Raw genomic sequence first — 13,001 nt, 5'->3', positions numbered from 1 at the left:
TTTGAAATTTAAAATTTCAACCTTAGAGTGTTATTGGTGGGCATAACAAGACTAATACTTTTGTGGCGTTATTCAGAAAAGGTTCATTTGCAGAAAATCAAGGTCAATGAAGCTGAACTGTCTACAGTGTCTTGTGGAAAGTACAACAACACATTAGTCATGAAGTGAAATATAAGTCTGAGCCATCACATTGCAGTTAACTTCCACTGTTGAAAGGATCCATCCACCACACATACCAATCAGTTCCTGGTCAGTCTTTCGACAGTTGTCCGCATCCTGATCTTTCTCAGATATCAAACTTTTGTGGGAATAAAGATTAAATTATGCTTGTAAGTGGAGCATTATGAGTACTAAAAACATAAGAGCAAATGTATAAGAAAAAGATTTAGTATTAGCAGCAAATGTTAAAATGCATGCTTAACCTGATCAACCTTATCAGCATTTAGGCTAGCATGAGCATGTTTTATAGAGAGCTGAAGTGAAACCAGGAATCACAAATTCTGTTCCAGTAGTAAAACAAGATATTCTGTGATTATCTCTGACATTTCTACAAATACTTAGTCTGCTGATATCAAAGGATTATGTATAGCATCACTATAATCGTAAGGAAACTATGTAAAAAACATAATGCAACCATGTTGTTTAAATGTGAAGAGTAAAGAATACATATGCCCAATCTCATGACTCAACTCCTTGTAGTTTTGGTGTCTATAGATCAAAAAGGCAAAACCTCATGGACAAACACCTGGATCGACAGTTAGTATGATGACAATATCCTTGCACTTTATTTTGTGCAGGTGGATCAAAAACAATTTATCAATCATCTACCAGCGTGTCTTACTTACTTTTCAGAAGTCCAGAAGAATGGATGGCTTAAGCATTCTTTGATCCCATGAACAACAGTTTCTATTTGTACAGTCAGTATTTTTCCAATTTATTTATTTTAATTTCCCTATATTTTAGCGCAAAGAAACAGACTTTGTAGTGGAGCATGCACAATTTCGTTGTGCCATCTACAATGACAATAAAAGGCTATTTTATTCTATTCCATGATCCCAATTGTACTTCCCACTGTGAATATTGCACACACATTCAGAGGACTCGCTGCCAAATGGATGATGGCCTCCAGAGAGGAAATAATAAATCAGAATGCCTGCCACCTTAACAATAACACATTATCAGTTTAGGTATTTTTACCAAATCATCTTTCAGTGAATCAAGTTTGTGTGTGGTAGACTTCACCTGTATATCAATGTTTGATGTGACAGATTCTTCTGCCAAAGTCTCTCGGGCCATTCAGTATTTGGTTCCTGCACTGCCAAAATCAGCTAATCTCGCCCTCTCAGTAACAACAGTAAAGGGTCTCATGGCATCTTATAAAGCCAAAAACATATGGCCAAGAGAATGTAGTCTAATGAAGTCCTGTTGTGAAGTCTCAAGCTGGGCATTTTCACTGTACATGTCAAACAAGTGAGGGATACATGTGAGAAATAAAGGGCCACAGACCACTTGCAGGATGCTGACTTAATTACATAGTAATACACATCCTGCTTCATCCTATAATGGATGAATGAATGCTAATGAACGCTATATAGTCACAAGATTAGCCTTAATGTCATGTAGTATTTAAGAAAACTACTGACTACAGGCCACAAGCCCAACATTAAAGTGTTTACTGAGCTCATGAAAAAGGGAACTGACGGCTCATTTTCCCCACAGACTTCAATACAGCTGCAAACCTTCTTGAAAGCAGGGGAGTTACCCACTTCTGAAGGTTCAAGACACGCTCCACTTTTCAGATCTGGAAGCTACTACGTTTTAAAAACAAACTATGAAATTGAGCAAAAAAAGGGCCAAAAACATGAAGAACAAATCTTTTAACTAAATTTACAGCATGTTTTTTCAAAATAAAAATGGGGAGAGAATTGTTAATAAAACATGTTTTCTTTATTATGTATGGCACATTTGAAAAACATTCACTTGAGTTCAAAAATACATGTTGCAGACATGTGGTATAAATGATACTAATACATGCATGTGTTTATTTGGCAGTTTCTGTATGAATTTTCAAAAACCAAAATACATACATACATGCAAAATAAATAAAAATCCTGCTTTTCCCAGTTTTGCTATTTGAGAAAGAATTTAACAGAAGATTTAAAATTGAGGTTAATTTTATCTTTTTCCTTTCTGGAATACCAATAAAAAAAGAAAACAATAAAAAATAAAAATGTACTGTGGTTAAAAGGCAGAAGGAGAAAATTAAAATCTTAAGTAACATCAATGCTAGCATTTTTAGATAATAATGATGCATCAATATGAGAAACCAAGCTACTAAGTTTTGTAGTTCAACTTAATCAGGTAATTTTTCCTGTTGTGTGCATTGTGTGTAATAATTTGCAAATTAACTAACAACTAAAGCCATCTAAATAATAGCAAATTTAAAAGCAGAGTAAATCTATCTATACAATCATAAAAAAAAAAAAAAAAAAAAAATTTCTTCCACATTAAAAGCCTTATGTCAAAGAACACACTGATTTCTCTGGTTTGGTTTCTGTTGTGTGGTCATCTACATGCTTAAACAGAACACAGCATCCCATAATGCTTTCAATGACATCTATGTTTGTACTACTAGTAACTGTTATGTTTTTCCTCTGAATGCTTGTTAGACTCTACAGTAGAGCCTGACTAATATATCAGTGGGGCTGATATATCGGTTCACATTAGCCATTTGGCAATATATTGGTATCTGAGTGGGTCTGACTGTGAAGCCGCTTGCTCATTTTACCAACAAACACAGCTATTGCCATCTGGTGGCCTTAAGATAGAATGCAGTTTTTTAAGCATTTCTGCATTGGCTTCATTTTTCCAACAGGAAAACCTGTTTATGTTTTGTGTGCCTGAAAGGAAAAATATATTGGGCAATATACTGATTTTTAAAATCACTAAATATCAGTATTGGGATGGGCTGATATATCGGCTGACACACACACACACACACACACACACACACACACACACACACACACACACACATATATGTGCGCATGTGTGTGTGTGTGTATTGGGGTGGGTCTGACTGTGAAGCCGCATATTAATTGGCTTGTGATTGACAAATTGTTAACCAGTGAGCAAGAGGGAAATAACAGAGCTAAACCTCATGCCTGAAACATGATGACCAAGATACTGGATTTTTTAAATCACCAAATATCAGTATTGGTATCAGTCTTAAAAATTTGGTCAGACCCTACTCTATAGTCCTTTATGAAATTGTCTTATTGTTCCAAGTCACTGTGTTGAGACTCTTGAACTGGGACACCCAGAGGCTCCTCAGTACTTGTAGACAGCATCGCAACAGCAATGCTAAAGTGTTCTCTTCGAAACATTTCCTTCAGGGGTGTCTCTGAATTCCAGCCTTGTGTCTTGGCAAATTTGTAAATACACCCAAAGAGATGAGGAAATAATGCCAGTACATCAATCTGGGCTGCATCCTTGGGGCTGTGAAAAATGAAAGTTTATATCAGTATTAACAAGAGAAGTAAGCCTCCAAATTTTTAATACTATCACAAATAATAGTGCTTTGTGCATAAAGTATAGATACCAATCAGGCACAACATTATGACCACCCACGTAATATTGTATTCACCCCTTTGCCAAAAAAGCCCTGAACTGTCCAGGCACGGACTCCACTAGACCCCTAAAGATGTGCTGTGGTATCTGCACCAAGATGTTACCAACAGGTCCTTTAAGTCCTGTAAGTTGCGAGGTGGGACCTCCATTGATCGGACTTGTGTGTGCAGCACATCCCACCAATGATCGATTGGACTGAGAGGGATGAGGAATTTGGAGGCCAAGTCAACACCTCAAACTTGTTGTTGTGTTCCTGAAACCATTCCTGAACCATTTTTGCTTTGTGGCAGGGTGCATTACCCTGCTGAAAGAGGCCACAGCCATCAGGGAATACTGTTTCCATGAAAAAGTGTACATGGTCTGCAACAATTCTTAGGTAGGTGCTATGTGTCAAAAGTAACATCCACATGGATAGCAGGACCCAAGGTTTCCCAGCAGAACATTTCCCAAAGCCTCACACTGCCACCAATGGATTGCCTTCTTCCCATAGTGCATCCTGTTGCCAGGTGTTCTCCAGGTAGGTGACGCACACGTATCATCCACGTGATGTTAAAGAAAATCAGACCAGGTCGTCTGCTTCCATTCCTCCATGGTCCAGTTCTAATGCTCATGTGCCCATTGTTGGTGCTTTTGGTGGTGGACGGGGTCAGCATGGGAACCCTGACTGGTCTGCAGCTATGCAGCCCCACACACAACAAGCTGTGATTAACTCTGTACTCTGACACCTTTCTATCAGAACCAGCATTCACTTTTTTTTTGGTTTGTTTATTAGTGTTACTCTTTTTGTTTACTGTGATTTTTGCCGGTACTCTCATACCCAGAAGGGGTCGTTTTAGAGTTAATAAAATTGATTGATTGATTAATCTTTTCAGCGAGTTGAGCTACAGCAACTCATCTGTTGCAGAAGAGCTGCAGTTTTGGAGACACTCTGACCCAGTCGTCTAGCCATTACAATTTGGCCCTTGTCAAACTCACTCAAATCCTTATGCTTGCCCATTTTTCGTGCTTCCAACACATTAGCTTTGAGGACAAAATGTTCACTTGCTCCCTGATATATCCCACCCACTAACAGGTGCCATGATGAAGAGATAATCAGTGTTATTCACTTCACCAGTCAGTGGTCATATATGGTCAGGGTGCAAGATGGGGGAGGAGGACAGAAGACCACCCACAGGGCTGTGTGTACATATATATATTTAGTTTAACTTACTAATGCTCATGGAGATTGCGTATAAAGCGCAATAATCCCAGCATGTTTTCAGGGTAGGCCTTTTTTTTGCTTTCCATCTTCTGAACCAGCTCTTGTGGAAACTGCAACAACACAAAAGAGTGGTCATGAAATAGAGTTTAAGAATACAGACATTTTGGATATAATGTTCCAATCACCTTATTTTTCCATTGTTTGAAGGATCCATCCACAGCACATGTTTCTAGTGAATATATAAGCTCCTCATCAGCCCTTCGACAGTTCGCCGCCTCCTCTCTGTTACCAATCTTTCTCAAGTATTCAAACTGCCTGGAAAAAAAGATTAAATTATGCTTTGTAAGCATAAAAATAAAACCTTGTACGATATAAATAAAAACTAGAAAAAGCATTTCCTGAAGAAAATGCACTGTGAATGCTGCATGCTGAAAGATATCAGCTGAAACGCCAAGAAATGTTAAACTGCTGAACAGCTGTTAAACTGCTGAACAGCTGTTAAAAGGCTGAACAACTGTTAAACAGCTTAACAGCTGAACAGCTGAAAGGCTTGGCTTTGTTTTAAAGCTTAAATGGTGTCTCTAGCTTAAAGTATGCTTAAGTTATTAGACTTGAAAGTAGGAATGGATTTGAAGATTATTCGAAGGTTTTCTCAGTCATTTGAATGTAATAGCAGTATTCTGTAGAAGAAGCTGAACGTTTTGATACCAGAACGGTTTCTGTAGCATGAACGGTGCTGGAGTTATTAAAGCAAAACCAGCAGCCCAACTTTGAACCACGTGCATGCAGAAGACAAATGACAGAATGCTGCTACACACTTAATTCTGCCAACTCAAAACACCTGTGTAAGTGCAGACACTGCTGCAAAGCCCTGTTGAATTTGTCTTGGAGCACCTCCCGAACAACTGCTTCTAAATCAAAAACCGTAGCTCCTATCAAAATAATTTTCAAACTGTGAGCGTCACAAGAACCTGCTCTAAACAGTGGTGTAATTTTTATTTTCCTGTGTTTAAAGATGTGGTCATGGGAGCAGTTTAAAAAAGGGCTCTTTTCTGGTTTTGAGAACATCACCTCCCAAAAATTACTATGGAGGCTAATGGAGGAGTTGGAGGGTGCTCCCTCTGCTTGAAGCCTCACAGTTTAAAAAGTTTACATTTCTCAGGGCTGAGAGACACATTGTTTAAAATTAGAGAAGCGGCTCTACGTTTTAATCACAAAATGATGGCTGTAGCGCGAAGAGTGTGGACACAGCAGCAGTTTAGAGAGAAATTTTTTAGCTGAAGAATTTGAAGTCTCCCACTCTAACGGTTGGAATGCGCACTGTAGACGGCCCAATACACAACCATTATAAACGCTGAAAAGAGCAAAAAACCTTATTAAACTTAAACTGTAACTGTTCAAAAACCATAAAAGATATTAACACAAAAAGTAATAGCTGAATAGCTGGAAGGCTTGGGTTTATTTTAAATCTTAAATGGTGTCTCTAGCTGAAAGTATGCTGAAGTTATTAGATTTGAAAGCAGGAGAGGATTTGAAAAGGATTTGAAACTTCCCCATTCATTTTGAATGGCAAAAATGAAGATTATAAAAAGTTCAATATCTTAAAAAGTATAAAGGTTACAAAAAAGAAAAGTAATAGCACACATCTCCAGAACAGGCCGAACGTTTTGACACCAGAACGATGTCCGTAGCCCAAATGCCGCTCGAGTTTTTAGTGACCGAAGGTTTTCGGAGTACAAGAACAATACTGTGAATGCTTTGCAGCATTCACAGTAATGAAAGCGCAAAGGCATTTGTTGCAACTGTTAACATGCCTGCCAAACTGAGCCAGTTCTTGGAGAGGTGGGCTAATTTTCCCAGACATGGACTAAGACTAGCATTAGAGTGAAAACTTTTGTTTTTTAATTTTATTTTTTGGGCATTTTTCACCTTTATTAGATAGTGCAGCAGTGAAGAGTAAACAAGAAAGTGGGGGAGAGGGAACAGGGAAAGACACACAGAAAACAGCCACAGACTCAAACCTAGGCTGCTGCATTTCAACTGTGTGGCACATGGTCACCAGTGAGGTAAACTGGCACTCCAGAGTGAAACATCCCCCCCATATCTGGAAAACTGGTTGAAAATGCCCAATTATTTACGTTCTCATTAGCATCTCTAGCCTCATTTTTGCTGAAGTGTTTACTAATTTTGTTCAAGTAATAAGAAAATTATTAATCAATCAACATATCTTCCTTACTTTTCAAAAGTCCAGAAGAAGGGATGGCTTAAGCATTCTTCTACTCTGGGTCTGTCCTTTTGTTCTCTGTTGATCATCCACTCGATGAGATCCTTTGCCACCACATCTTGAACATGATCCAAACTGTACTTCCCGTAGTAAATGTTGGACTCACATTCAAAGGATCTATCGCTGAATGGATGATGGCCTCCAGAAAGGATATAATAAATCAGCATGCCTGCCACCTTGACAATTTACACAACATTTTATCAGTTTAGCCATTTTTCACCATGTCCTCAAGTTTGTGCAGGGCCAGTTTCGTTCACAATGTGCACGCGCAATCTCGTGACGTCCTGTTCACGCTTGATTTCGGGAGGCTACAGAAAGCAAAATGGCAACCAGTGTGAACGTTCCCAGCAACATGATGTCACTTCCTGTTGTCGTAGTTAATGGCTTACATTAAAAATGCTGACAATATGACAGATATTCCAATGTAGGAAATGCTGTTAGCAAATAATCGGATTAATAAAACATCTGGATTATAATGTTTTTGTTGTGTACGCGTTTTACGTGATTTCTGGAACCCATTAGTGGAAGGAAACGGCTTTCTGGGACATGTTGAATACATGATATATAAGTGTAACTCTTCTGGTTTATATGCAAAAAGAATTATTGCTCTATTGATCTAACTGTTCACTATCACTCAATTAGCAAACGAGGGCGGTATTTAGCGTTTTACATCAACAAGCAAATTAGCACGCTAGTTAGCATAAGCTTACGAATGCTAACACAACCCCCACAGGCTACACATGGTTGGCTGAAATTTGAACACTGTTGTGTGTGGCAGACTTTACCTGTATATCCGTGTTTGACTTGTATGATATGACAGATTCTTCTGCCAAAGTCTCTCGGGCCATCCAGCATTTGGTTCCTGCACTGCCTGTACGTAAAGTTGTTTGGCCTTTGAGTAAACGTCTGCTTATGCCAAAATCAGCTAATCTCGCTCTCCCAGTAACATCTGCAGGACACAAGATATACAAAAACTCATGAAAGAAAATCATGTCGGGTAATTATCAAATAATATGTTTTTTCTGAATTTCAGCCATGTCTTACCAATCAAAACGTTCTGTGGTTTGAGATCTCGGTGGAGAATTTTAGGATTTTGACAGTGAAGCACCTTTAGGCTTTCAAGAACTTCTTTGACAAGTTTCTTTAACATCAGTGTGTCACAGTCATTATTTCTGATATATTCTTCCAAGGTATATTCGCAAAGTTGCAGACAAAGATATCCAAAGTTCTCATCCTCTGCAGCATCAACATATCGTACAATATAAGGAAGATCGAGCTCTGGATGTCGTAGAATTACTTCCTCATTCTTCAGCACTTCATAGTTGCTTTTAGACATTCTCTTAATGGCGACTTCTGTGCCGTCATCTCTCAGCCCCAAGAAGACTTCAGTACCATCACTTCCCTTTGCTATACGGAATTCTGCATCATTCACATACATAATGCTTCTGATTCTGGATATTTTACTCTCATCTGTGCGAACGAGTTTCTCCAGTTTCTCCTTCCACCTCTTGGTGACTGGAAGCCAGTTTCGCTTTCCTGATATTTCACTGGTGTTGTAGGCAAAAGCCTTTAAATCTGAAGCTGATCCCACAACAGGAACTGTTGTGGGATCAGCTTCTTGCCTTTCTGGCTTTTCCTTCTTTTTCTTCTTCTTTTTCTTCTTTTTCCCGGCTCCAGGTGAGGCTGTATTTCCTTCACATTCTGAGTTTGGTTTGCGCAAATAATTTTTGAGATGTCTCAGTACTTCTTTCAGCTTGTCATTCATCTCCATTTCCACAGATGTCAGTATGTCTTCAGGCACTGAAGTTATGCCTACTGATGTAAAAATGTTAGCTGCTTGTTCAGCTGACACCAGGTTTCCAAATATGCCGTATGTGTAGACTCTGATATTAGTGGAGTGCTGTTCCTTTACAAAAGGAGCAATGGTTTTGCATAACTTCTCCAAAAAGTTGAAGTGCCAGTCCTTTGTGCCTTTTGTTTTCTGTGTTATCACATACAGTGTTTGTAGCACTGCTTCACAGATGTCAGGTCTCTCTTTTAAGCTAAGCTGTTTCAGTAGGTGGGGAGCTACAGCCAGTGCTTGCTCATTTGATATGTCATCCATTGTGCAGAAAACTGCATTTAAACTATCAACTGCACTCTTTACATGTGTCTTAGGGATGTTTGGAAAGCGACTGGCTGCACCTGCAATGTAGGTGTTCACATTTTCAGTTTCCTTCAGCCATTTAATACATCCCTGGCAGTATTTATCTTTCCCTCTCCCAGTAACAGTAAAGAGCATTTCAATCATAGTCAGATGGTGCTGAGGATCTTCCAACAGCATGTGACTCCTAAAAATTTTAAACACTTCTTCGGGTGTTTTTTCAACAAGGTCAATTTGCATATCTATAAAATGTTTGACTTGGGCACATAATTTATCTCCACTTGATGCAAGGTGATTAATCATCTGAGATATTTTTTTATTGTGAATAAGACATTGAGGATCATTCATGGGCAGCAGTGCCACCAGGGCACCAGCAGAGATGAGCATTTTCATGACATCCTCCCTGCCTTCAAAGGCAGCAATTTGCAGTGGTGTGAATTTCTGTTGTTGCACTGGAGTTGGACTCCAACCATTTGGACTAGCTTTTGCCTCAAGCAATAGAGACACACAAAAAAGTGGTGCTTTGGATAGTGAGACATAATGCAAAGGTGTCCAGAGAAGTTGAGAAAGCATATTTGGGTCTGCACCCTGATGCAGTAGGTAAGTACATATATCTCTGTTGTGAGTTACAACAGCAGCAATCAGTGGGGTTATATAATCACTCCACTCTGTACAGGGGTAAACCCCATTAACATTATTGTCCTTCAGTAATTTCTTGAGCTTTTTAAGATCATTGTTAATTATGCACTGGATTACAGGATGTGTTTCTGTTGGTGGGGAGACTGTCAGTTGCACCTGAGTGATAATATTCATGTCTTTGCTTCAGATTACCTGTGAGAGAGAAAAAGCACTGACATCAGTTTTACAGTTTCACAAAATCTGGTTCCAGTGTAATCTTTAGTTGAGCTGAACGAAAGTAATTAAAACTGGAGTCAAAGCGATAGTAGTAATAGTTTGTAAGTTTTCAGACTGGAAGATTCATGCATGCAAAAATAATTACTTGTAAACATTGACAGCCTTAGCAATATTTAATGTCATTCAGTTTAGTTTACCTTTAACCTCAACCAACCTGCTACTTGTACTTGCGCAATAAACTAATCCCAGTATATGATTTAAATTAAAGTTTAAATTTATCACAAGATTTTTGTTTAAAGCTTTTAATTATGAATAAACAACAATATGTGTGTGGTTTTCTTAACTAAGGAAGCAGAGCCCACTGTTTTGTTCACAGCAGCCACTCTGACATTAAAACACATCTATCTATCACACTCCCACAGATAAGTTTGAGTAAGTAAGCAGGTTCAGCTAAGCAAACAACTGCTGTTGTCATTACTGAGTTAAACGACAGCTATTTCCTTGTTTGTGTTCTCTAAAATATCAAAAAAGTGGACACTATTTGACATTTTCAGCATATGGTGCTAATTACATTAGCGTACAGGCTTATATTACTGCATTGGCTCCAAATTTAATATATATCCATATAAGTTAGTGGTGGGCAGATCGATCCAAATATCGATACCAACGTTGATATTGATCAATACCAGTGTAATGAGATTGATACTTTAGCTTCAGTTTCTCTCTTGTATATAGTACTTCAATTTCATCAAAGATGCGAGCTGACTGTTAAGGTGCTGCCCCTGTCACAGCACAGAGCAGGCACACTTTGCTCCTCCCCTCCCTGCAGTGTTTTGTTATACCTTCACATGACACCTAACATATTTTACTCTGGGAAAAGTATCGGCCCGCGATTAGATGTAAAAAATGTAAGACAATTTGGCCCTTTAAGTTACTTTTTTGACAATTTGCTTTCCCTCCATTTAAGAGGATTTAGCGAAATGTCAAAAAAGTAACTTAAAGGGCCAAATTGTCTTACATTTTTTACATCAAATCGCAGGCCGGAAGTAGGGGGCAGGCCCGGAAGCATAAATGTTTTATAACATTGTGGAGTGATAATTTTGTACAGCTTGTTAATTTATGAAAACATCCAGAAAATTAGTGAATGAAGGGATATTTTTATTACATTTTTGTATTATGCTTTCTGAACACTATACCTGAAAAAAGTTTCAATTTGTTCTTGAGTGATCATTTTGTACACTTTAAGAAAAAAAAATCCAGATATCACTATGTATGGGGAAAATTGTTTTGTTACTGTTCTAATGTTTCAGAACAAAAACTTTTATTTTGATAAAGTATTTTCTATTTACCTATAAACTTTACCCAATTCTATCCTGGATTTTAACTAATCAATGATCTAAAGGAAAAAAACAATAATCACAAAACACTTAAACTTCATGAAAATTCTTCATAATTATATATATATATATATATATATATATATATATATATATATATATATATATATATATATATAAAATTAAAGCTCTTGATCTGCTCGATCTACTGTCAAAATTACATAAGTAAAATAGAAGTAAAAATATTTCTAATAGAAATAGAGTTATTCAACATAAAATGAAAAGACTTAACTCTGAATGCACACAAGAAGTTGGTGCCAAAAGGGCGTAAGTGCATTTACGACAAAGACAAGATTATTGTTCATTAAGCATTGTGTCATAAATTTATAAAAAGGAACATGTTTAAAAAACTAAAATCATTATACAAAGTAAGAGCAAACTACAGTGATTTTTTTTGTTTTGGCTCTCTTGTAAAGTTGGTGAAATGTCACTTACGCCACTATGGCTTTAAGCCCTCGATATGTCTATGCCATCTATGGACGCTGGCACGGGCATTCCCACCAACACTGTTGTATGCTATCAGCATAACGGAACAGTTAGCAGACGCCATCAACGAGGAGCCCACCAGTGTAAAAAAAAAAAAACAATAATTTTTGTTAAACAGTGTCCAGGTGTCTTAAAGCCCAGAGACCGAAGCTCGTATGATATGGAGCAGAAAAGCGTCTATAAAACCGATCTGCAGCAGCTGTTTACGGTCCTCCCCCTCCTCACTTACCTCGCTGACTAGCCCCTGCCAGTCACTTTCACTCCTCTTGAAAGACTGTAAAATTCGCAATGTTACAAAAATGTCACGAAGCAGCAGCCTCCCTGTCATTTGTTTGTTTATCCCGCAGGGTCATCTTTTTTAGCCTCCGCCGTCAAGTTAAGCGGAAAGGGAAAAGAAGGGAAACATTTTCCGGTACGCCTGTGAAAATAAAACGCTTGAAACAATAACGTTGGAACAACAATAATATATGCTGAAATGTTAAACTATTTTATACAAAACACTAGATATCTTACACGATGCTTAAATAACTGCTGGGATACTTCTGGAACTAGCAGAAACAAAACCAAAACGTTTCCTTCACAATAAAAGCACCGTCTCCCATTTTGATCTCATGACTTCCAGCTCATACTTTTCACAGATGTTCCTGTATGCAAGCGCCAAGGGCGTAGGAATGAGTTTCTTATTAGGAGGGACACATATCGGAAACCCGACAGATCCGTAAATACTCTGAGGAAAGCATAAAAAAAAAAGCTATATTGATCACGTGTCTATCGCAATACAAATTGTTATTGATTTATTGCCTTCTCACATGTGATCCCAACTCTTCCAACAAGACCTCAAACTGTCCCACTGACATCCTGAAATATGCGTCAAAGCATCCGTGATGCAGCTTCAACTCCGGTGTTACGTCGAGCCGCGTTTCCCCATCAGATACGGTTTCCCCAGCGTCTCTGCGCCGCCCACCAGCGTCTCTGCGCCGCCCACGCGGCAAAAAACGCGCGTGC

At 38.4% G+C, this 13,001-nt stretch overlaps 1 protein-coding gene across 2 annotated transcripts; it reads right to left on the bottom strand.

The window, feature by feature from the left end:
• Positions 1 to 1,975: 1,975 nt before the first annotated feature.
• Positions 1,976 to 12,371, bottom strand: LOC115775055 (probable serine/threonine-protein kinase ireA). Of its 2 annotated transcripts, XM_030722498.1 has the most exons (8): positions 12,226 to 12,371; positions 11,946 to 12,026; positions 8,160 to 10,089; positions 7,901 to 8,064; positions 7,068 to 7,291; positions 5,017 to 5,146; positions 4,841 to 4,941; positions 1,976 to 3,498 (listed from the first exon to the last, which is right to left on the bottom strand). In XM_030722498.1, exons 3-8 carry the CDS (start codon positions 10,069 to 10,071, stop codon positions 3,276 to 3,278), a joined length of 2,754 nt encoding a protein of 917 aa, XP_030578358.1. In that variant the 5' UTR covers positions 10,072 to 10,089; positions 11,946 to 12,026; positions 12,226 to 12,371; the 3' UTR covers positions 1,976 to 3,275. The 2 variants fall into 2 exon arrangements, with proteins under 2 accessions (XP_030578358.1, XP_030578359.1); XM_030722499.1 differs by lacking the exon at positions 11,946 to 12,026.
• Positions 12,372 to 13,001: the final 630 nt, after the last annotated feature.

The sequence above is a fragment of the Archocentrus centrarchus genome (assembly GCF_007364275.1).
Source record: "Archocentrus centrarchus isolate MPI-CPG fArcCen1 chromosome 18 unlocalized genomic scaffold, fArcCen1 scaffold_23_ctg1, whole genome shotgun sequence".
NCBI lineage: Eukaryota > Metazoa > Chordata > Actinopteri > Cichliformes > Cichlidae > Archocentrus > Archocentrus centrarchus.
This window is presented reverse-complemented; position numbering and strand designations above follow the sequence as displayed.

What these genes read in the sequence shown, in the direction of transcription:
- LOC115775055 (XM_030722498.1), bottom strand. Translation starts at nt 10,071, where the DNA reads ATGAATATTATCACTCAGGTGCAACTGACAGTCTCCCCACCAACAGAA. An exon ending in TTCTTCTGGACTTTTGAAAA is followed by an intron (nt 5,147 to 7,067) that starts GTAAGGAAGATA and finishes CTTTTTTTCCAG; the next exon opens with GCAGTTTGAATACTTGAGAA. An exon ending in TCAAACAATGGAAAAATAAG is followed by an intron (nt 4,942 to 5,016) that starts GTGATTGGAACA and finishes GTGTTGTTGCAG; the next exon opens with TTTCCACAAGAGCTGGTTCA.